This window comes from Rhamphochromis longiceps, linkage group LG7, assembly GCF_057381845.1.
Source record: "Rhamphochromis longiceps isolate RC_006_pf linkage group LG7, R_longiceps_female_GT1.1, whole genome shotgun sequence".
Classification (NCBI taxonomy): Eukaryota; Metazoa; Chordata; class Actinopteri; order Cichliformes; family Cichlidae; genus Rhamphochromis; species Rhamphochromis longiceps.
In genome coordinates this window covers 3,266,801-3,292,756 of record NC_140563.1, presented here as the reverse complement: position 1 = coordinate 3,292,756, position 25,956 = coordinate 3,266,801, and the positions used below count along the sequence as shown (strand labels likewise).

Below are 25,956 nucleotides of genomic sequence, written 5' to 3'. Positions count from 1 at the left end.
GAAAGCTATTAGTGTTATTGAGCTCTGGGGCAGAACTAATTGCAAGTCAGAGCATGTCTGAGAATGCCTGCTGCACACACACACACACACACACACACACACACACACACACACACACACACACACACACACACACACACACACACACACACACACACACTGCTAGCTTGGGATGACCATGTGGAACTTATTTTTGCATGGTGGGTCGAGACGAAGTGCTTCAGGGAAGGAATGATTAACTTGGAATTGCCAAGAGACTTGTTCTGAGCCACTGAATGACATTATGTGTTTGTGTGTGTGACTATGCCTTGTGTCATGTGTTTGCTTGCCTTTCCTCTCCTGCTGCCTCAGTCAGTTTTTGTCTCCCTCTCTCTAGCATCCTGTTTTAGTACTTTAGCTGATTTGATTCAGAGTTTTGTTACTGCGGTCCATCTGGCAGGATTTTATCCACATAAATGGGGACAGGAGTTTCAGGATTTTCTTATCATACCTAAAGCTTTTGAAGTTTGATGTGAGTGCCCGGGCTCATGAGCTGGACGAATATACCCCCGATCATTCCTTATCAATAAGAACAGTACATGACAATGTATGTGTGTTTAGTGTAGTCCTTCAACAATTCCAAGTAGCAACAAGACCCTTAGGTAACATGTCCAACCTACGCATGACCTGTGCACCACAAAATCATAAAGGGTCAAGGCAAACTAGACTTGTACTAATCTATTAGCACACTATTCACTCCCTTTTGAATTTACTGCCTGCTGCCGGCTGGATTCCTTCGTTCTTTTGGCTGCTGTCCTCAGTTAGCAGAGGAGGGTCGTATTCTGGATTATTCTTTTTCATATACTTCAGTTCCTCAAGCTCACTTTTATGTGTGATAAATCTACTCATTAGTAACACTGAATGAGCAGTGAGATGCCCTTTGATTCTGTTCACAACTTTTATGTACAGACTTTCTCGGAGGTGGAGGGTGTCCAGTTCAGTGGTCTCAGTATCACATCTTTGCTTTTGCAGATAGCAAAGTACTGGTGGCTTCACTGAGTGGTGTCCCATTGAAGCCTTTGGCTTTGGCACCATCAAGCCCGAGGCTCTGCTTCCCAGTTAGAAAAGACAAGATTGTCCACTTTAGGTCAGGGATGAGATTCTATCTCAAATTCAGGAGTTAAAGTCTCTCTGGGTTTTGTTCTCAAGTGAGAGTAGAGTAGCGCTATATAAGAATCAGTCCATTTACCCATGCTTTTGTCCGAGCTGCGGACAGGCTGCAGACGTAGCCGTGCCATTCCAGGGCTTGGTTTTAGCATGGGGGGTCTAGCCAGGACCCTTACTGGATACCGGGAGGTGTCCCGCTCCACAAGGTGTGTAGTCTTATCACTACACTATCCAGCTGGATGCCTCCTAAACTGCAAGTAAGTGAAATAGTCAATGTGGGAGAAGGTATAGCTCTCTGTTGGCCATTCATCTGGGTAGCTTTGTTTAGAGCGCCGTCCCTTTGACCTGGATAAACTGTAGAAAATAGATGAGTAACACATGAAAAGCCAGGTACTGTTTTTTCAGATAAAAACAATACATTGTTCAAAAACCTGGTTAAGCTCAGTGTAGCTGCTTTGATTATTCTAGGAGTGTTTCTAATGTCTTTATGTTAGTATGATGCAGAGTTTATTTTCTGCCCAGTAATAAAATGCTTAAGGTTGCTAATAAAAAGTAAAGAAACTAAACTATGTGTAAGTCACAGGTTAATAGCTCAGATAGAGGACAAAAAGTACAGTGATATCTGGGCAAAGTTAGAAACTTCTACTTGCTGTGTCTCCAGAGTAAAATACCAGTAGGAGCCTGCAGGGATGTCTACGGTGACAGTGACACTTTCTGACACTAGCGAGAGGTGCGAGAGGCAACCTGTGCGGGGGTGCCTCTGTCAATACACCCTGAGGTTTCAGTGCGCTCCTACTGGATCGTGACTATGACAGACACGTGGCTAGTAGCTGTCTCTTATGACTTTGACTCAGAAAGAGATGAGGAAGATTGCCAATTAGAACCTGTTATTACACATGAATAGAGCAATACAGTTACATGCGTCTCCGCAAGTGCACAAACATGTTCACACCTGATGCAACATTAGCCTTTGCTGGTTATTTATGGATTTGGTACAGTCTTTTTAATGGGCACCAGAGGCAGCAGAAGCCTCCTTCCTCTTTCTCTGCTAATAAGCAGCAGAAAACAAGGCTGCTCCGGGGAGTCAGTGCTAATGTGAAGTCCCTACAGCCTATATGCCTGCGGAAAAACCCAAAAGGTTTATGTTCTGTATTTGAGTTACTGCAGTATAATAAGCAGAGATTGGAGCATTGGAACGTTGGTTTTATGGCATGTTTAACTGGTTTCTTTCCTGTAAATAATAGCCCTCAAAGACCTCATTCTTCCATGCCAGTACAGGGTCAACTAACACCACACTGTAAAATGACTCTGTCTTACATGCGTAACTGTGAGTTAAGTAAAAATAGGCAAGTACAAGGAAAATATACTTTAAGTATAAAATAAAAAAAGCTGGTCATACTATTGAATAGTGCAGCACTTACAGATTACAAGTGCTACACTATTATCTCTTATAGCATTATATTATTATTAGTAACAATTTGATGTAAAAATGGGGTTTTATTAATTTATTTGGTTTAATGGGTTGATTTAATAAATGGTTGGAAAATTCTCTGAAAATACTGAGAAATGCCATCAAAAAATCTCTGAACTAATATAAGTTTTTGCGTGAAAGTTAGAAGGTGCTTCATGGCGTGAAAGGAAGCACTGTATGAATGTACCCTACAGTAGAAAATTCTTTAAGTGTTCAGAATAGGAAGGAGCTGGGTGAGTAGCTGCCCATCTACAACCTATTTGTTTAAAAAATGTACATTTACATTTTTTACATTTATAATTTTTGTATAAAAAGTCAAATTTTTAATGTAACAAATTACTTAAACTGTAAGATAAATAAAGTAAACAAAAAAAGCTGTACAACTTACCTCTGAGAGTTAGTAGAGAACATGCACTTATTTGCACTGAACAAAAATAAGTGCCTCGTTTTTGTGGCTACCTTATCCACAAGACCCCCAGCCTGACCGGCTGCTTTGTGACACAGAGCACCCAGGGTTCATTAAAGGGTCTTCTGTGTGACTATAACCAGATGGGTCGGTTGCAGCATGCAGCAGCAGTATGCTGCACAAAAACACTAAGCAAATGGGACACAGTGTTCAAAGGTGAAAATCTATACTCTCAGATTCCCAGTGCTGTAAGAGCCTAGTATTGATTAATGTATTCTGCTGAATTATGTCCATATTTTATTTGAGAGAAGCCTTAGTGTAGTTTGATGAATCAATGAGCTTTATTATGTTATAACGATGATATCAGTGGCAACTCAATAAATCAGCTCTGAGGCAGAAGAGAACGTACAAAATATGCCAAGACCAGCTATCCAACTATTTTGGCCTCACTGGTTGAGCGCTGTCTTCACTCCTGCTTTCAGGATGCATTATGTCAACTGGACACCTACTTCATTCTCTGCTCCAGTGAGTCAGTAAGGACCTTTCATCTCACCCCCTTGATCAGATCATCTTCCACCATCGACTAAGCATCCATGATACGCAGTTATATCTAAGCACTAAACCCTCTGGTTAGTTCCCTGCTTTGTCCCCTATCAGCAGTCTAAAACTATTTAACCAATTCTCTCAAATAGAACAAAATAAAATTGAAGCCTTGGTTGTGGCTCCTATGTCACTGCTTTCAAAGCTGTCTGATTTGGGCCTTAATTTTGAGTCTTCACAACCTGGGTGTCATTCTGGACTCCATTCTTTCATTTTCATCTTATATTAAACCTATCTCTAAATCTGCCATCTACCACATCAAGAACATCTCCAGACAACATCTTATACCCTTAAACTCAGCAACAGAAATTCTCATTCAGCAGCTGGAACTCTTATTTATGCTTTTATCACCTCTGACATGGACTGCTACGGTAGTGTTCTGTTTGGGTTGCAAACAAAGCCCTGCACACGCACACACACACACACACCTGCAGTATGTTGCATGTATGTATCAATCAATCAATCAATCAATCAATCAAGGCTTTATTCGCCACGTGCAGGTTGCCCTGCAGTGAAATACACACACAACACAGACATCACATGGGGACACAGGTCGGAGATCGGTAGCGTTACTGAAAACAAACACTGAACTATACACTACAATGGGAAAGTACAAGAGGAAAAAAAGAGACCTCTACTCATGCTGGGCTCCTGGGAGGACAGCATGAGAACAGGAAACAAAAAAACTCCTCTGCACAAAAAAGCACATAAATGTCCACAGCACAACATTATGGAACACATGACCAGCCACAGAGTCGGGTGGGGGGTGAGGAGTAATCCGAAGCAAACACAGCAGCCATCCTGCCCAGCGCTACCATTCCAGCGCGGGCTCAGACCCGCCGTGTTCCCAGGAGGGAACAAGCATCGAAGGCGTTTGGAACGGGAGGGGGGATGAGTGTGTGCATATTAGTGTATATGTATTAGAGATGGACCGATCTGATATTACGTATCGGTATCGGTCCGATACTGACCTAAATTACTGGATCGGATATCGGAGAAAAATAAAAAATGTAATCCGATCCATTAAATATCACGAAAGCACCTCACAAAACTTGCAACACGCCATAACTCGCCTCAGAACGTTAGCACGTCGGAGCAGTATGCATCACGTGATAGAGCGGCTGTGGCATGCGGGACCTGTCGGTGGTCTGGATAGCATGTGGAGCTTCGCTAGCAACCTGGCATTTCATCTCCGACAAAGTTATCCCCGAGAGAAGTAAAGCAAGTGTGTAAGTCCATCTCTGAATGTTTGTAAAGCATTCCTGCGTTAAGCTTAACAACTGATATATGGAGCGACTGCCTCTCGCTCTCCGGCTGCTACTTCAATCTTGAAACTGATTAATGATCAGCTGATCGGCTTTTCTGTCGCGAGTCTGTCTCTCTTGTTTGTTTTTGGCCCACTTTGCACCAGAAAGAGGAAACCAGCGGCTGAACAACAGCAGCACGTTTAAGCTTGATCAGCTGTTGTTAGAATTTATTTAATATTACTTTCTACTCCAGGATCTTTTTCTACGTAGCTGACGCTGGTAACTGTGCAGGGGCGGATCTAGCAAAGTTTAGCCAGGGGGGCCGATAGGGCATGAACAGGGAAAAGGGGGCACAAAGACATACTTTTCTTTCTTATTCTCATTTAAAATGTCTAGCTTTTAATAAATAATTATCTGACACCCAAAGTTTTAATTTGATGTAAAATGAATAGAAGTCATTTACTGTATATAGTGACTATTAAGTCTAATATATATACCCTAGTAAGCTATAGTACTTTTTCCTTTGGGAAGGTACCATCTGTGCAGTCTGCAATTTTGTTGAAGAAAGATGTTGAATCTATTTAATATTTCTTGAAAAATAATTGATTTCTGTGCATTTTTTTCACACTTCATCAAATTAAGGTTGATTACGTCGATTAAGCATCATGAGGTGGAGCGTGAGGGGTGGTTCCCTATTTTTTATTTTTTTATTTTTGTTGTTGCTGGGAGTTGGAACCCTATTAGTTAGGTTTCTTAATATTTACGCTAAGTACTCTTTAAAATACCAGAATAGTGAGGATGGTGTAGGTTTAAGTTTATTAGATTGATCAGTATTGCTGAACTATGAAATATTTTTTTTGTATACAGGTATAACAGAATAGCTTTAGTGTAGTTGTTGTTTTAAACTTGAGTATGAACTTGCAGACTTGCAAAATGCAGCAAGATATTTTAAAAAACAGTTTTGTTGATTAAAAAACACTATATCGGATTCATATCGGTATCGGCAGATATCCAAATTTATGATATCGGTATCGGTATCGGACATAAAAAAGTGGTATCGTGCCATCTCTTATGTATGTGTGTGTGTGTCCATAGTTCAGCTGAGACAGTGTCCTTCGCCCTGCCAGGCTAAGTAAAGTGTTCCAGCCAACCCAGGTGGCCTTGCATGGAATGGGAAGGAACAGACTAAACACAGTCGTTATCAGGGTGTTTTGTTGGGCTCCAGCCTTGCGACCGCAGCTGGCGCCGAAAGGGTATCCGCATGAAGTGATGGTACTTTTTACTTTAGTGCGAACAACTCATATGAATTTCAAAGCTGTTCTAACAGTCCAACACTGGTCTCTCAATCTCCCGTTCGAGAGCCGTGAGCTTCTCCATGATGTTATTAAACTTGCGCTCTGCGATGTTGTCATTCTTGTGCTCAAAGAGCCGATTCTGAGAACTCACGACCACAGTGAGCTGCTCCAAGATGTCATCCAATTTGCGCTCAGAGGTCTTATTCTGAGTATCCACAGCAGCCGTCAGCCTCTCCAAGATCTTATCCGTGCTGCACTCAATGAGCCCATTTTGAGAAACTCACGCCTCTTCCCATCGTTTCAATCCCAGCGGGCAGCCTTGTGGGGGTTTGAACAGCCGGTTCTGCTTTCTTAATTCTTTGATAAGTCAGGGCCAAGCCAGCTCCAATCAGCCAGAACCCTGTTATCATGGTTCTGAATAGGTAGATATCTTCAGCACTCAGGCTCACCCAAGCCCAAACTTCTCGTTGAGAAAGGGGTGTCAATTGCATTTAGGGACCAGTTGATCAAATCCATAATTCCTCTTTTAGGTTTTAGAGAACAGACTGTGAGAGAGTGTTCCAGGGAAAAGTAATACAAAAAACACGAGACTAGACAAGGACAAAAGAGGCTAAGCAGGGAAGCTAAGGGAGAGGAGGAGGAGGAAAGTGCGACCACCTTCGTCAAGAGCAGAAAAAGAAAGAAAAATGTATCACCCCCAGTTTTATGCACTGGTTCCCGGTTAAGTGTTTCCTAAAAAATTCTCACCTACCAACCCATTCACTGCTCCACAGGACCTACTGGACTTTCTACCTTACACCTCATCTTGAACTCTGTGTTCCTCAGTGAAATACTTTCCATGCCCCATACAGGACTGCAGTCCTTTGGACACACATCCATAGTTGATTTTGTTGTTGTTATTGTTATTAGTATTACAGAGACTAGGTTAACAACTCTTTCAGGTTTAGTGACCAGGTTAAATTTAACCAGGTTAAAGCAGGTGAAAGCCTTCAGGGTTTTATTCTGTTTTATTTAGGAGTCGAATGCGCAGCATCAGCTTAGAGATACTAAACAAGGATGACCTTGTTTTTACCCCAGACAGCTTTATGGATGGTTACACTGTTACACAGACATTTCTGCCTGTAGCAATGATTCAAATTTCAGTCTCAATTCTGTATTTGTTTTTAATCTCAACTCACATGGTGAAATGTGATTATCAAGTATAGCAATGTCAGTGTGACCAAAGTCACTGTCAGTGTCTGTAAGTGTCAGACAATATTCTAAAGTTTAAAAAGAAAAAAGTGTCCTTGTGTGTGATCAAATTTTGATCAGCTATTAGCTGTGGTGGACACATATAATAATCCTAGACAATTCACTGCTTTGTTGTGGAACAAACTGCTTGTCTACACGAACTTGTGCCATCTTGCAACAGTGCATCAAGAGGTTGGGCTTTCTTGTTACATTATGAAACTCTATGAACAGTTCCACCAAATCCAAAAAGGTTGGAATGGTCATTTTTAAATGATAGATTAAGATGTTTCAGTTATATTCTTTGATTATTGTAATTCGTGGGTTTTGGTTGTGCTTGTGTTATATTTTTAGTGCTAGGATTTTGGCTTTCTCGTGTCCCTCGTCTTGTCACACTTGTCTTCGTGTTCCCTCTGTCTTTCCAGTCAGTCGTGTCTCCGTCTCAGTGTCAAGTCTGCGTCTCTGTGTTATACTTCCTGTTTTACTTTGACAGTCTGTGTCCTTTGTCAATTATTCTGCTTTGCTTCCTTTGTCTCGTTAGGTCTGATTACTCCCAGCTGTGCTGCCCTTTGTCGCGTCGTACCCTCACAGTGCTGTGTTTTTCCAAGTTTACAGTTCCTGGTTTGTTTTCTAGTTGAAGTTTCTTGTTTCCAATTTCTAGTTTAGTTTTGTATTTAATGTTAGTTTTTTCCAGTAATAAAAGGTGCTGCTTTCAGTTAAATTCGCGTGTGTGAGACTAAATAAAGTGTGCTAAGTGTTTGTTTACACTCTGGAAATATGCCCCGCACAAAAATTAGCACAACTTTAACAAGTTACATTTGGAAAATGCTGCTAAAGTACAATTTTAAAAATATCACACAAAATGACATATTGTAACAACCTTTATTATTGTGGTATAGCACAGCCAGTGTGTGTGAGTAAAGTGGCAGCCGTTACATGCTGCTCATGTGTCTGTTCAGAGAGACCTCACCATTGTAACGGGCTGGCACCGGCGACTACCGATCTCCGTGCATGTATGTAGAGCCGTGGAGACCTGGCTTGTATGGTCTTATGTTGCTAACAACAAATAAAGATCTGTTGTTCGATTTAACTGACTGGCTTCGAGTTATCTGGCTAACCTCTACAAATGCTGGACCTGCTATCCGCTCCTTCCTCGCCAGACTGCTGTTACAGTATCAGTCGCAAGGATGAAACTGAAGCTTTTTGGTTTTATGCTTTGATTTATTGTTGTTGCCAATATGTAATATATCTGTATTTGCATGACTAAACGGATTCAAGAGTTTCATAAATTTTTTGTTAGAAGTTTGTTATTTATTTTCTATCTACTTTTGTAATTTATCATGGAGTATGCATGTAACGTTTCCAGTTTCTGCAACAGCAACGTAACATGCGGTAGTTTGGCTCCAGGGCTTCCCAGGCAACATCATTAGGGCAGTAATATTTAAAATCACCTGCATTATAAGTGAAGTCATGTTATTGTGAGTACAGGCAAAGTGTCTGTGAAATTCTTCACTTAAATAGCTTTTCTTTTTTTCTGCCAGATTGAGTGTTCCAGTATATCGGAGTACTCCGAGAGGATCATCAAGTCCAACCACCTTGACAGCGGTAAGAGCTGCAGCTGTTCCTCGTCTCACAATTCTGATGACACATGCACTCCATCGTCAGTGAAGAGAGCAGTAAAGTAGGTTAAAGTCATGATAGTGAATGAAGATAAAAGAGGGAGGAGTGGCAGAAGAGAACAAGAAGAGATGTGATCAGCTGTCCAGGATCACTGCTAATATGTAAAGATGATCAACTTACAAATCTTTTCACATTAAAAAAAACTGCTCACTGCAAACTCACTGCTCGTTGACTAGGTTACACTGTATATACTGCTGGTTCTGTCTAAGTGCTGTGACTTGCATTTCATTTGATCTAAAATAAAATGTCCAATTAAAAATTTAACTGTGCTACCAAAAGCATTTGCTCGGCCGTGAAAACACAATCCACTCCACATTCCACAGTAAGTTTGGAGGTCTATAGTGACTCTGCAGAAAGCTAGCGACCTCTGTGGACTACGCACCTCAGCACCTGCTGTGATTTTAAGTGGCCTACTACTATGTGACTACTTCATTGTAATACCACTAACCAGAGATGGGCAGTAACGCGTTACTGTAATCCGATTACTTTTTTCAAGTAACGAGTAAAGTAAGGGATTACTATTGCAAAAACGGTAATTAGATTACAGTTAGTCAAAGGAGCTTGCAAAGAAAAGCGTCTGGACTTCTTTAAGTTGCTTGAAGACGTTTCACCTCTCATCCGAGAAGCTTCTTCAGTTCTAAGGTCAAATGGTGGAGAGTCCCAGATAGAAACCTAGTGGGAGTTTCCCCCCACAGAGGGACAAAAGGACCCCTGATGATCCTCTAATCGCCTGAGCCAAGGTGTGAAACTGGGTGTGGGTCCCAATCAGCCAGAGTTTAAGGTGTGTTCATTGTGAAACCTGGCCCCACCTTATCATGCGAATTCCTGAGATCAGATGGCCCAGGATGTGAGTGGGCGTTAAGGCGTCTGGGACGTTTTGAGATCCCTTCCCAGACACCTTAACGCCCACTCACATCCTGGGTAGTACTGACCTTACTTTGAGTTTGATTCCATAAAAAGTGACAAAACCATTAGTGTCCGTTGTGCGTGGGAAGAAAACGTCTTTTTACAGCGAAAAAACCCCTAAACTTCCAAGCAAGCACCGAGTGCGCAACGACATAATGGGAAATTCACAGAGAAACTCGCGGATTCTTCCACTGACCGCAGCACACCTGCACCACGGTAAACCTCCGCCTACCCAACTTCTGCTTTACAGGTGAAACTAGAGCAAAAGGACCGCTGAGTCTTTGACTTTATTTATTTTCTGCTGTGTTTTACTTGCATCTATTTGAAAGACTGAGTGTAAACACTCAAAAAAAAATTATGTGCTGGAATGTGCAGAAAATAGGTTTAAATATTAAACAAATTTCTTCCAGTCAGAGAATGTTGCATAAAATTAAATTTTTGCTTGATGCATAAAGTTAAAAGATTAAAACTAATAAAACAAGTTTTAAAAAGAGACTTTTTCATTTGATTACATTTTGTTTACTTTTAAAATGTATTCCACTACAGATTACAGAATACATGCCCCAAAATGTATTTTGTAATGTATTAAATGTAAAGATTTATTGCTATTACTGAAGGTCCGCGGCTCCGAACCGTGGTAAAGGGACCTCTGGCTAATACGTCGGGTTCGTGTTGAGTAAATAGCTTTACTTTGTTGTCTGGGTCAAATTTGCTAGCGAGAGACAGAGAGAGGGGTTGAAAGGCTTCTTCAATGGAACAAACACGAACACGGTGTACAGTCGAGTCTTAATAGCTTACTTACAACTGGGCTCGTCAGGCTCTCTTCTTGGCTGCAGTGGTTATTATTATATTTACATGCTTCCAGCTCCCGTTTTTGCTCGATAACAACTTGTAGTTTTCCACTCTCCTTTTTCTCCCTCCTCGCGCTCACAGACTCATAACGGGTATGACAGTCCAATCTCCGTGCAACACGGACTACACTGCCCATGAGGCTACATTCTTTAGGGCTATGCCTGTAACATTCTGCCTATTAGCTTAGCACAACAACAACAACAACAAAAAGGCGCTCGCTCACCCAGGAAACACACAGTCGCAGAGAGAGAGAGAGCGTCACCCTGTAACCATGGTAACCGTAACGCTGCCGCCTGGAACAACAGAACAAACAAAACCCAAACAGTCCTGACCCGCGACAATATGAAACGGGAAAATACCGCCGTGTAATCCATTTATTTCAACAAAGTAACTGTATTCTGAATACCACCTTTTTAAACGGTAACTGTAACGGAATACAGTTACTCATATTTTGTATTTTAAATACATAACGGCGCTACATGTATTCCGTTACTCCCCAACACTGCCTGTGGCCATGGAAGTGATTGGAACACCTGAATTCAATGATTTGAATAGATGAGTGAATAGAGTGTAATTACACTGCATGTACCAATAGGCTAGGTTAAATATTGTATGATGAATAATAATAACGACGAGTATGTTTAAAACATTCCTTCATCATTGTTCTTTACACTGACTCATTTGTATTCATTAGCAGAAATATGCTTCCATCCTGTGTAACTTCAAAGTGTATGTTATGATCAGAGCACCTGCTGTGCGTCAAATTTCCTGCCAAGCCCCTGACTCTGCACCTACCAGATAATGGAGCTATAAACCACCCTGTCAGCAAATGCCCCGTTTATTTCTAAACCTATGAATAACAAGTATCCTTAAGTATCCGAAGAAAAGAGTTATCGGTATGTTTACTGAGTTCTGGAAAGCAAATAAGCAATCAGCAGTTGGAGTAACAGGGTTGACGTGTCATTGTGAAGACATCTGTATAATCAGGGAAACTCTTCAGTCACTTCTTTCCAAAGCAGAACAAACAAAGCTGAAGTCAGCTAATCTCAGGCAGGGCGAAGATCGACTCCTCCACCGCAGTCCCCAGCTGGTTTCATTTTCATAACAACACAATGGTTGTTGTGTTAGCCTACAAAGCATGAACAGGTGTGTCACCACTCACAGTTTCTTTTCTAAAATTACTAGTAATAAACTACGTTTTTGTTGGAAGTGGTTTAACAGATGGTGCAGCTATTCCTTCACCCAGCAAAATAATAAGAATAATTTTAATAATAATAAAAGTAACAAACAACTAATAATACAACTTTCATACGTCCCCTAAAATATACTTTACCTTATACTTTTTAGCCCCCAGAATTCCCACATGTTATTGTAAAGACTTAAAGATTCATTTAAACTTTATTATATTACGGTTTTAAAATGTTTTGTGTGTTTCAGTTATCACCATTTTCAAAGGCAAGGTTGAGGAAGTGGAGCTTCCTGTTGAAAAAGTTGACATCATCATATCTGAATGGATGGGCTACTGCCTCTTCTATGAATCCATGCTCAACACTGTCATCTTTGCCAGAGACAAGTGGCTGGTAAGGCGTCTGGATTGTGTGCGTTTGTGTATCCTACAACAACACAAGTCACCAAGATACCTGATACGCTTATGAAGAACACGTAGGCAGATGGAGTTAAATAAACACGAGCTGTTGATCATTGAAGAAAATATCAGCAGCACAACAGGGAGTATTAACAGATGATCTGGAAAGGAGAAGATTAGGGACACAGGTGAAAACAATCGTGAAGTCAGGGGGAGACAGACAGGAAGCTCACATAAGACGCTTCAAAGTAAAATGTTTTATTAGCGAGGGAGACACGAATACTAACGCTAAACAAGAGGCAAGTAAACAAAAGGGACCGAGGCATCAATACAGTCTGAGACGGAGGGAGGTGTGACAGAAACAGAAGCAAGACAAAGCATAAGAAAACTAAAACTCACGACTAGAAGCCGCAAAGTAAATCAGCAAGAGACAACAATGTAATCAGAACTTTGAAAGTCAAAGCACGAATCTAAAAAAATACAATAAACACAAAACTCTCAACTTTACACAGAGGAACAACAGAAGAACCTCAGAAACTACGAAATTCAAACCAAGCAACCACCACCGACACAAAATGTTTAAAGTAATAAAACACAGAAAGTATAAAGCTGGAATTATAATATTCTCAAATGTTAGGACAGTTGAACAGATTCAGGATTACATTTCTAATAACACTCACAGCTGTCTGCACTCGCTGTTAACAGATCTCGGCTGAAGTCCCGGGTTGATTCCATTGCACTGTTCAAATCACAACTAAAAACCCACTTATTCAATCTTGCCTTTCCATCTAGTTAATATTTCTTTTATGATTTTATATTATGCACTTTTATGCTCATTTAATTTCTTGTTTGCTCTGTACCTGTTGCTTTGGTCCTATTTCTATTATCTTCCTTCTATTCTCTATGTTACTTGTTAAGCACCTTGGCATAGCCTTGGTTTTTAAGTGTGCTTTATAAATAAAGTTTATTATTATTATTATTATTATTTATTTATTTATTTATTTATTTTTTAAAAAAAAGATCTACATGTTAGTTTTCAGTTAATTTTATTTTATTTTGGTCAAACGTTTTGCAGTTTCGATGCATTCCTAATTCATCTCTGGGGTTTTTTCCAGAAACCTGGTGGATTAATGTTTCCTGACCGGGCCTCCCTGTATGTGGTGGCCATAGAGGACAGGCAGTACAAAGACTTCAAAATACACTGTAAGTGCAGTTTAATGCCAAAATCATGTTTTTGCCACTTACTTGTCCTGTACATAGCGTGGGTAACCAGAAATACGACTTGCTGGATGGATGCAGAAAGCACCATCAACACACCCACGTTCTGCTCTCCACTGTGGGCACACACACACAGCCTTTCCAGCTCTGCAAATAATTTTAAACTATTCCTGAGGTACAAGACTGGGCGCGATAATTGATATTATAAGTCAACAAGCCTCTCCATCTCTGTATGATCCCCTGTATAAACCCTGCAAGGAGCACTGTGGCCGATTTATTGCTGCTGGACATAAAGCAGCATAAAGTCTGCGCACAACCCAAAATGACAACACAATTGTCAGTAGGCCTCCTACTCACACTCCTCCATACATCTGGGAAATTATACAACCACAGTGCACCAGATAAAATCTAGCCAATCATATCATATTGGTCTTCTTATGTCTGGCTAGTTCAGTTAAGCTTGCTGTGGCTCTGAAGTGCTCTATGCACAAAGTCACGCTGAGACAAGTGTACATATTGACGGCAAACTTTTTCCAGTGGCACGGAGCCAAAGACGACCTTTATCTCAGTTGGAAGTGCCTTTCTGTAGCACTCCAGCATTCTAAGAGCATCCTGCAGTCATTAGTGCTTCTCTGGGCTGCAGAGTAAGTTAAGTGGGCAGCAGGAAATGCAAATACACAGCATTACAAAAGCCCCCGGGGGTTTGTGACCTGTTCATTATCACCAGTATTTCAGCGCGTTCAAGTAGTTCTTCCCTGCCTCTTGGGCCACAACAGAGATGTTTGCTCACACACTCTCTTAAGGTGCTTTGTGAATAATTTATGCACCAATTTCACTTGCGCAACGAGGATATTCAGGGAAAGAATGCTGCCTGTGTTCAAGGGGCTCGTGTTGACAATTCATCGCCATATACAATGTGACTTTCATCTGTCAAAATGAAAATCATTCCAAAATGTCAGGATATATCTCTCTAGGATCTTAGATTAGACTATTCTGGGACGAGCAAAGCCCCCAACCAGAGATTTTTATTTATTTATTTTTTCATATTCAGTCCAAATGTTTACATATCCTGTGGCTTTTGCCGGCTCTATAAACCAAATAGAAACTTGGAGCAAATATAACAGAAGAAAATATTAATTCTAAATATGTTTAGAATGTGATAACAAATCATTTTGTGACGCTGTATTTACCAGGGTGGGAGAACGTGTATGGCTTTGACATGACGTGTATCCGTAATGTGGCCATGAAGGAACCCCTGGTGGACGTAGTAGACCCCAAACAGGTGGTGACCAACTCCTGCCTGGTCAAGGTTAGTGAATCATATTTTGGCTCATGGGTAATGTTCACTGCCTGATCAGCCAATATGCAGCGCTGCCATTGCTGATTATTAACTGAAGCAACAATAAAAAGGGTTTAATGCCAATTCTGAGCTTCAGATTTCATTTCTTGCTCTGGAAATACAGTTTAGCAGTTCTGTTTGTGACATAATTAACCTGGTAAAACACACCAGGGTTGCACGTTAACTACTGATTAACTACCCAATGACATTGTTTGACTGGCAAACGTATTGTCTAACATACCGGGGCTGTTATGAGTGCCACCTCGATGTTCTGTCTGTGGCTCCCTCTGTGTTTATTTGCCTGATCACACTGCCATGCATGCCAATAGCAGTCTGTCTAGTCTCCCTGATTGTGCTCCTTGTCATAGTGACCTTCTTATCGCTGGCCTTGATTAGATGGCTCTGCCCTGTCTCACCTTTGTCCCGGTGGAATATTGTTGTGCGGTTATACCTTCATTTCAGTGTTGCCTCTTTCATGTTCCCCTTTTAGCTCATACTTTTGTCACCTTACAAGTCTTTCCTCACCGCTTTGAGTTCAGCTGTTTTCAGTCCTATTACCACGCAGGCATCCCATTTGCCCTTACAGACATTTGTGAAAGAAATAATTGCTCTGAAGAGGTCGGTGAATTTGAATGTGTTACTGTAATAGGATGCAATTGTTGCAACAATTTTAGTTTGTGAAATTATTGACAAAAGGAAGCATTTAGGAACCACAGCAACTCAGCCACAAAGAAAATTTGCAGAGATCGATGAGCGCTGAGGCACATGTTAACTAAAGAGCCACAGACCTCCTCAGGCATTAACATCAGCACAAAAACTGTGCTAGGAGCATCGTTCCATGGTTTCCATTGCCAAGGTGTAACATGTAGGTGGGCCAGTACTTTTGCCCATATAGCATATACTGTGATCTGAGAACTGTCTAGAGTCAAAGCTGCTATGGTCCCATAGCAACTATATGACTATGGCGAGTATCACAGAATTATAACGTATCACGGTGTTTTGAAATCTAAATGCTATGATTTTCAGCACTATCAGCACAATTTCTGCTTCCAGTCAAACTGACGATGTATTATAGAGCATTGCAGTGCACCCACTACAAGAGTGCAGTCTCCAGTATTGTTAAAATAAGCTGAGCTCAGAGAGCAGTGAAAGATGACAACTGCAAGTAGCAAAAAGAGTGACTCACTTAAAATAAAAAGAGTGAGATTTCTTTTCTGTGAAGGTTCTCAGTCATCCAGCTCATCCTAGTCTAAATAGCTTAGAAAGAAAAGCATCTGGATTTCTTTAAGTTTCCTTGAAGATGTTTCAACTCTCATCCGAGAAGCTTCTTCAGTTCTAAGAGCAATTGGTGTAGAGTCCCAGATTTAAGCCCTATGGAAGTGTCCCCCCAAGAGAGTCATGGACCCCTTAATGATCCTCTACCGGTCCGTGAGTCGTTTGGTACCGGGCCGCAAGAGTTGAGGCTCAGGTGTGAAATGTATGCTTTTCAGGGTTTTTATCGGTTTTCAGCGTTATTTTGTTATCATACCTTAAAGGCCGGTCCGTGAAAATATTGTCGGGAATAAACCGGTCCGTGGCGCAAATAAGGTTGGGGACCGCTGCTCTACCTAATCACATGAGCCAAGGTGTGAAAACAGGTGTGGGTCACAATCAGCCAAGGTTTTGGGTGAAGCCTAGCGCCACCCTATCATGTGACTTCCTGAGGTCAAATGGCCCAGGATGTGATTGGGCCTTATGGTGTCTGAAGGGATCTCAAAACTGGATTCCAGATGGCAGACAGTTGGTGTCGTAAGCCACCGCCTCTGTTCAAAGATGGACATGGATGGCTTCTTTCACTCCTCTTTCTTGAATGGATGGATCTGTCTTCTCTGTCCAAAATGTGAACATTGGCATCCTCGAAGGAGTGACCTTTGTCCTTTAGATGCAGGTGAACAACCGAGTCTTGTCCTGCTGACGTGGCTCTTCTGTGTTGTGCCATGCGTTTATAAGCATGTTAGTCTTTTTAATCAAAGCAAAGGTCTGTTCAATATTTCTTGTGCAAACTAGTTGTTCATATGAGTAGTTCCAGTAACTTAAATCACTGCAGCTTAGTTTTTTAGTTTCAGTTTTCCCCCTCTGTATAAGCTGACTTAGGCAGACAGCCCTTGAGATAAAAAGTGTGTGAGGCTGATGGGAATAGGGTTGTTTTGCCTCTGGGATTGTTTTTATATCAAGGCCTTACACCATTGATACCACACTGAAAAGAGTGGTATTAATGGTGTAAGGCCTTTTAAAGACATGCAAATCCATTCAAAGTCACTGTGTTGACTTTAAATGAATTACTGATTGACCTCATTAAAGTTGTATAACCGAGGAGTAGCACGTACAGGACCCCGTGTTATTAAACCTTGACTGAAAACTACTGTAACGATACTCGGGGAGCATCATTAGCAAGTATGATCGTGAAGAAAACAACCTGTATGATGGTGCTCTTAAAATGTTTATTTTGCCTTAGGAGTAATTGCTAGAGGATAAACATTGCAATGCAGTATATTGCTGTCTTAAACTTTGAAATGTGACTTTGAGAAGTTTATACTGCATGACCAGAGTAAACATCTCGTAAATGTGTTTATGGGATTAATTATTTTTTAAAGACAGCCGGGGAAATCTGATATTATTGTTGCAGTGTTTTATTGTCACCAAACATAAGGCTCATTCCTCTGCAGCAAATGTGGCATCTGGCACCAAAGCCATCAGTGAATTTCTATTAGCACTGATGCCACGTGAAATGCCTTCATGTTTATGCTGTGGTAGCAGGTTTCAGGTAAGCTTTGCTATGTTGTGCAGTAATCATAGATAATTCTTTATGTTGACAGTAAACCAGAATCAGGAGGAACGTGCTCCACACTTAGCATGACTCACTGGGATGATATGGGAGACCTTGTAAAATTGATTGGAATCAGGGGACATTTATAGACTTGGGTTGTAGAGCCTTGCATGACATGATCCCCAACACTTGGATCATGACAAGTATGGGCACAGCTCCTTCTTCTTGTCTATCCTACACAGCGGTTACTGGCTTCTACTTGTGGAGGTAAATGGACTGATTCTTATATAGCGCTTTTCTACTCTCACGGAGCACTCAATACAACATGCCTCATTCACCCAATCTCACACATTCATATGGATGCATCGGAGAGCAAGTTGGGGTTAGTATCTTGCCCAAGGATATTTGACAAGCAGACTGTAGGAGCCAGGGATTGAACCACCGACCTTCTGATCAGTAGGTGACCTGCTCTACCTCCTGAGCTACAGCCACCCAAGTGGAAGCTTTCCTGTAGGCTCCATCTTAATGTTGGTCATTTTTCTCCTCGCTGTATTGCAGATTTATTTTTTACAGCCTTTTAAAACTGGTAGGTTTAATTTCTTGTTGTGTGAATAAATAAAAGGTCCGGTGAAGGTAAGAGCAAAGCGCTCTATTAAAGAATTCATATACATTTCTAAAAGCACACTTCTGAGAATTTTCTTTGAATCACAGTGAAAGGGAGAACTTAATGTAATGACTCACATAAGAAACTTGTCATTTGTTTATGTAAAAAAAAATTTTTTTTACTTTTACAGGAAGTGGACATCTACACAGTAAAACCTGAGGACCTGTCCTTCACATCATCTTTTTGCCTGCAGATCCAGAGGAATGACTACATCCACGCACTGGTCACTTACTTTAACATTGAATTTACTAAGTGTCACAAGAAGACAGGTTTTTCCACAGGTAAGATACCCAGCACTTCTGCTTACTTCATATTCTGTACAAGGCCTCTTCATCTATCTGTTTGTTTGCCAGTTTATGCACAGCTTCAGTAATCGAGCTGCATTATATCTATTAATGTGACAATTAAACTTTCTGGTCATCATCAAGACATAAAAATTTGAGAAAAATAGCCTTACAGCCACTAGCAGTCTGACTCCTGGCCCTCTGAATCTGAGGTCTGTAGAGCGAGAGATGTAGTGTTGTTTTTCTTTGCAATTTCTCTGAGCATTGCACAGTCTGACCTCGAGGTGAGTTTGCCTTGGTGTCCACTCCTGGGAAGATTTGCAGCTGTCCTGAATGTTTTCCACTTGTGAATAATCTTCCTCACTGTAGAATGAAAGATGTCTTCATTTTATTTATTTATCTGCTTTTTTTTTTTTTATTGAAAGGGCCTTATAACTCTACCAGGATTCATTGCTTTTGTCTTTCCTCCTGGGCACTGTGATAAAACACACACACATAATTATTACATATCAGAAACTTCTGATCATCTAAAGGTGATTACCAGCACCTGGTTGCTACTTTACCTTCTTAATTAGTGTGGAAACAGACTGCATAGAGTCCTGTGAAAAACGTGTTGCACCTTTGATAGACATGACCAGTGTTGGTCAAGTTACTTGAAAAAAGTAATCAGTAACTAATTACTGATTACTTCCCCCAAAAAGTAATCCCGTTACTTTACTGATTACTTATTTTCAAAAGTAATTAATTACTTAGTTACTTTTTAAAAACACGATTTACAACCTGAATAGGTGATAAAGCGATAGATCTTTCAGCCCAATTCTACTTTTTCTGCATAATCCATCATATAAAATGTAATCAAATGGAAAAGTCTCTTTTTAAAACTTGTTTTATTAGTTTTAATCTTTTAACTTTATGCATCAAGCAAAAATGTAATTATCTGCAACATTCTCTGACTGGAAGAAATTTGTTTAATATTTAAACCTATTTTCTGCACATTCCAGCACATAAAATAAAATATTTTTTTGTGTGTTTACACTCAGTCTTTCAAATCGATGCAAGTAAAACACAGCAGAAAATAAATAAAGTCAAAGACTCAGCGGTCCTGTTGCTCTATTTTCACCTGTAAAGCAGGAGTGGGGTAGGCGGAGGTTTAACCTGGTGCAGGTGTGCCGCGGTCAGTGGAAGAATCCGCGAGTTTCTCTGTGAGTTTCCCATCACGTCGTAGCTACTCGGTGCTTGCTTGGAAGTTTAGGGGTTTTTTCGCTGTAAAAAGAAGTTTTCTTCCCACGCACAGCGGACGCTAATGTTTTTGTCACTTTTTATGGAATCAAACTCAAAGTAAGGTCAGTACTTCCACGCTTTAAACGCTGCACACTCATACTCTCTCTGCACTCGATATATGATCCATTGTTGTTCTGCACACAGCTGTTGTCACGAACGTCGCACTCGCTTACGTCACTGTCATGAGACATTCTCGCAAAAAAAATCACGGTTTTAGTAACGCAGTAACGCAGCGTTCCTACGGGAAAGTAACGGTAATCTAATTACCCTTTTTGCAATAGTAATCCCTTACTTTACTCGTTACCTGAAAAAAGTAATCAGATTACAGTAACGGGTTACATGTAACGCGTTACTGCCCATCTTTGGACATGACACATAATTAGAGACTAATCAGCAATTAATAGAGCACAGACATTATTTGGAGATAACCAGATAGAAACATCCAGTTATCTGCACCGTTTTTTCTTAAAAAAAACAAAAAAACAAATTAAATAAAGACAAATCTACATAAACAGATCTAAAACTATTTTCTAAAACTAGTCTCTTTTATTCCATTGAGAGAATTCTGAACTTTCTTTGGAGCAACAACCTCAAAAGGCCCAGTCTCCTTTTGTCTTGAGTGTGGAAACTAACAATAAACCCTGATAAGAAGACCATGGATTTCTACTGGTATTATGTGGCTACAGTTGCAAGAAGAATGGAATCACATCAGGGAAAACCTGCCTTTATGTTTAAAAAACCCAATCCCTTTCATAGTAGGACATACAAATAACACAAGTCACTTTCTGCAGTCTAAATTAGGAGTGATAGATTCAGAAGACCCCAGGTTAAAGAGTGTCCTGTTTCTGAAGCCCTGTGTTTCATCACAGTCCAATGAGAATCAGAGCTGTATACTTTGCCCAGTGGGAAAGGCAAAAAACCACACTTCCTGTCAGGTTTTGTGTTCCTCATTGTGCTCACTTCTTTTCATAGATGGCAGACCAGTGCTTTCTCACCTTGCATGTTTGGAGGCCCCAATTTGTGTGAAATTAGGCCAATCCAAAGATTTGAGATTGTGGCATTCTAAGAGAATAACTGCAATTTTAAAACCTGTGTGTGACTGACCTCTGTTGGTGAAGGAGAACATTGAACTGAAATGTAAAGAGGAATAAACTGTCTTAACTGTTGGATTAATAAATATATCTTTTGGCTCTTTTGGTTAAAAAAAATGTGTGTAAGCACAGGTCACCTTTAATTTGTCAAGTACACCATCATCAAGACCTTGTGACTTATACTCAAAGAGATGTATTGTTTCCTAACATTGGCTTTTTCTGCCAAAGCACAGTCCCGTCTATTGATTTTCTGTAAGTGTGTCTGCCAAGCAAAGTTTCCAGTGTCAAAACTTGGGCCTTTCCTCCTGAAAAGGTTAGACAGATTAAAAATTACACACAAAAGGCTAAAATGGGCCATCAGTCTTTCACGCGGCCGTGAAGGACAGTGTATCAGACACACACACAGACTGTCAGGTGAGGAGGAAAAGGTTAGGTCAGTACAAAAATACCATTTCATCTACTGCAGTTGCAGAATTAGATGAAACGGAATTAGTTTCTCAGTGCCTTTATTGAACTATGCCCTAAAAAAAAGACCCTGGCCTGCGTAGCAGTATGCTGATTGGCAGGCCCTTTTATCTATGGACTCACAAAGCACAGATCCACCAAGCTGCCACACAAAAACAACAAAAAGTCTAATTTATTTTAAGTGGTATTGACAGCAATGGTCAGAATCCTGGCCAATGCTCACATTGGTTTTGGGACTGGGATTTCAGGTTTTACATTCATGCAAACTATATGAGTGCAGATAAAGAAAGACTACAAAGACACAAAGTGAAATGGTAATGGAAGAAGTCTGACAAAAGTTTTAGTTGAGAGGCAAGAAATTTGTTATCTGCATTTTACTTCAGAGCTGTATTCTGGATCTCAGGTGAAGACATGCCTTTTTTGCACTTAGTTAAATTCACATCAGGTACTTAGGCAGCTGTGTATCGGTAAAAAGTCTCATGATTAATTTCTTGTATGCTTGCATAGTATTCAGATCTTTGGAAACATTGTAAAAGGGATAACTATGTGCACAGCTGCATTGGGATGACTGATTGTTGTCTTCAGTCTGGGTTATTTAGTTGGTGTATTGCACAAATTAAACACCTGAGATATCTGCAGCTGTTCATTAAAGTCAGTAAATAGTAACAAGACTTTAATCCAGACATGTGGCAATAAACACCAACTAAAAGGTCTTTTTCCAAACTGCCAACTAGTCAACAGTTCCTATAAGTGATCAATGATTTGTTTATCATTACGAAAGTCATTAGTGACATAAGTCATTTATGATTACTCTTGATTTTAGGCATTCATTGTGAGTATTGTGAAAGTGTTTCTCTGTGTGTGTTGCAGCTCCAGATGCTCCATACACCCACTGGAAGCAGACAGTATTTTACCTGGAGGACTATTTAACAGTCCGAAGAGGAGAAGAGATCGTTGGCTCAATTGCTATGAAGCCCAATGAGAAAAATGTTGTAAGTACTGGTATGGATATATTTTGAAATTAGGAGGGATGGATGGATGGATGGATGGATGGATAGATAGATAGATAGATGTGTAAATGAGTCATTCCCTGCCCACAGCAGGCTGTTTCCTCTTCAGTTTTGTCTTCCTGTCATGCAGGCAGCAGCCCTGCAGTGACTTCAACAAACAACAACAGATTCTATTGTTGACCTTGTCAGTGTCCTCTCCTCCCCTACGGGATGGAGAAGCGGCGCCTGCTTTCTCTTCACAAACACTCTGCTTTCGTAATACCATGTTCTGCACTCTGGTCAAAAAGGAGATCTCATCTCTTGTCTTACTTGTTATTTTCTTTCTTTCTGCTGTGTATTTGATCAGTTGTTGTCTGAAGTATCACTGAACACCATCTTTTTTATTTCTGTCTCTCTGCTCACTTGCAGCGTGACTTAGACTTCACCTTTGAGCTGGATTTCAAAGGGCAGCTGTGTGAAGCAGCCATATCACATGACTACAAGATGCGTTAAGTTTCACTGCGGGGACATTGGTGCCCCGCTGAGTGCAACTCCTGAGCACCAGAGGGAGACAAAGACGCTCTCATGACCACAGACAGATGCACAGCGGGACCGAGACTCACAGAGGAAGAAATTAGACCGGGCTAAAGACCCGGTTTAGCTGGCACCACTGACAATATCAATATGGTTGCTACTTGTATGATGAAGACAGGATGTTGACTGTTAAGCAATTCTGAATGTAACTCTGACAAAATGTGTTAAGAAACTGTTCTAGTCTTGATGAATGTTAATTACTGACGTAAGTATATGTGACATGGAGTGATGTACTTGTGTGTTTTCTTCAGTATTTGTTTTTCCACACTAACCCGGACCTTATGGAGCGATATTTGGCATTTTAAAATACAGTAATGAGTTACTCTAATGTCCACATTCTGTTACAGTAGAGAATACATTTAACTTTTTAAATGTCATGTACTGTAGCAAATGATTACCAGTAAAATGATTTATTTATTGTTGTATCAGTTTAGCAATGCGAGAAAAACTAGAAGCGACTGAACACCACAGCCAGGACAAAGAAACGTGTAATGTGAAAGGTAATGTGTTTGCATAGTCAGTGTAGTAGTGGTTTACAGTGCGTGTAAAATAGAAGGTGTCAAAGTTCACACTGTTAAACTGTTTGGACATCCGGTGTGCTTTGTGTTGTCAGTTCGAGCTGTGATGTTGACCTGCCAAAAACATACTTTTTCCATCCTAAATGCCTTGACCAAGTGCCGAAGTGTACCTAGTTTTGTTCCACACTGCTGAGTTTAGCTTCTTACAGTGGTTTCATATGTAGACACAAGCCACTCTTATTCTGTTGATTTAAGGTTAAGCAGTTCTTCAAATCTAGCCTCAAGCCATTTAGTCTATGCCTGAGCATAATTCATGTCAAGGAATCAAAGGAAAGCCTGCGTAACTCATATTGTTAATAATGCAGCTGGATCCTAGACAGACGACAAAGAATTATTACAAAGGGAGTCAATAAAATATTGATGACCTGCTTTAGTTATATCCCAATATCTTGGCTTCAACCAAACTGACGGATACTGAGGTTTCTTCTAGCAAACGTACGGACCACAAGATATGGTTCTTTGGTTTTTATCTCAGGCTCCCCCTGCATTGCACACTTTTGATTCACACTGGATTCAGTGTACTGATGGGGATCTTTTCATTTCCCTGTACTCTTACTACAGTCATTGCCAAGGTACCCAGTGAAGAATTTATTCAGTAAAGATCTGCAGATAATTTACATATCTGAAACCTCGCATTAGTGCTCCGGATCGCCTCACGCGTCACAGATCTTGACATTGCCAAATCCAGCCTCCATTCTTAAAACACACAGATGCCCTTACTTAGGATTGGGCGATATGGCCTAAAATTCATATCGCGATATAATTTGAAGCATGTGCGGTAACGGTATATATCACGATATATTCTTTTCTTCTGTATAACGTATTTTCCTCGCTATAAGGCACACTTAAAATCCTTTAATTGTATGAATTCTGGTTGTGCTTACTGACCTCAAACCAATTTGGGCGTGCAGAAATCTGTTAAAAAATGTTTTAGTACAACTTTGGTAAGCCGCACTGCTTGATGGATGTCAGAGCATTACGGCTGCCGTAGTGAGGAGCTTCACGGAGTAATCTGGGTCCAAAACTCCGCCCGCTTCAGGTCCCAAAGTCAAACGAACACTAAGAGTTAAAAACGGTCTAAATTTTTTCATCTTTAATTAAATCATCAGCGTTGCTGCTTTATCGGGTGTAACAATTAAGTTTAACATCCAGGCATCCATGAAAACAGAATTTATTAAATTTAACGGAGTTAGAAGTTAGCAGGAAGTTAGCTCGCTAGTTTACACCTAAACATTTCATACCATGTTCTGACTGAGAGATTTTTGAAACTAATTCAAACGTACAGCTCTGCTACCACTTCCAACATAAATGAAGACAGAAAACTAAACAGCAGTGGCGTTTGTAGGGTTACTGAAGTTGGACTACCTGGTATATAATGTTGTGCTACGTGATTGCTAGCGACACAGCTATGTTAGCATAACATTAGCACAGTGAAGCTGGAGGATGAACGCCAACTTTTTTTCCACTCGATTAAAAGTTAACGTGAGGGATTCTGGTGGTCAGGGACAAATGCAATCGCATAGCAGGATGCTATACACGGAGCTGCGAGAGAATTCAACATTAATGAATCAATGTTACGGAAGTGGAGGAAGCGCAGTTTTTGGCTTTCCCCATATTTCAAAAGTGCTTCATCTCTTTGCTATGACTGTCGCCCATAATTTGCAGATGATAATGGTTTTAGCCGCTGCTTTCGACCAAAACAGGCGCCGCTTGATGACATCATCAACATGCGCTATCGCGATAGAGTCAAAATCTCTATCGTTGGCCAAATTTATATCGTTTCTATCGTGTATCGTTTATATCGCCCACCCCTACCCTTACTACCAAATTCTAAGCAAAATGTACAATGTGTGCATATGTTGGTAGTGAATGAAGATCATCATAATAAACTCATGTAATTACCAACTAAAAGAAAGCACAGCATCAAGCTGCAGCGTTGCCCTCTGAGAGCACACGGTTTGATAATTGCTTTGATCGTGTGCATTTTATACAGGATCATCGTGTGTACAGGATCAAAGCTATTGGCACAAATAAGCAATATCACGAGTCATTTATGCTTACAGTTAATTCAAATTAAAGGTTATTTATCTATAATAATACCTGCATCGAAAGAGCACCTTTAGATTCAGAAAGAAAACATATTCGGACAAACATCCGACTTATTAAACACAAACATGGCGACGGAATAAGTTATAAAAAATCTATTAAATCAGCATGCTGATTGCACATGTA

The 25,956-nt window shown here is 40.5% G+C and overlaps 1 protein-coding gene across 1 annotated transcript in view; it reads left to right on the top strand.

Annotated features, from left to right (window-relative positions):
• Positions 1-24,779, top strand: part of LOC146664516 (protein arginine N-methyltransferase 8-B) — a 31,379-nt gene extending 6,600 nt beyond the window's left edge. Inside the window, exons 4-10 of the mRNA XM_085411639.1 lie at positions 8,934-8,997; positions 12,268-12,410; positions 13,531-13,618; positions 14,827-14,942; positions 18,573-18,723; positions 22,434-22,555; positions 22,982-24,779. Coding sequence (XP_085267765.1) covers positions 8,934-8,997; positions 12,268-12,410; positions 13,531-13,618; positions 14,827-14,942; positions 18,573-18,723; positions 22,434-22,555; positions 22,982-23,065 — 768 coding nt within the window. The 3' untranslated portion in view covers positions 23,066-24,779. The remainder of the gene's footprint in view (positions 1-8,933; positions 8,998-12,267; positions 12,411-13,530; positions 13,619-14,826; positions 14,943-18,572; positions 18,724-22,433; positions 22,556-22,981) is intronic.
• The last annotated feature ends 1,177 nt before the right edge of the window (positions 24,780-25,956 follow it).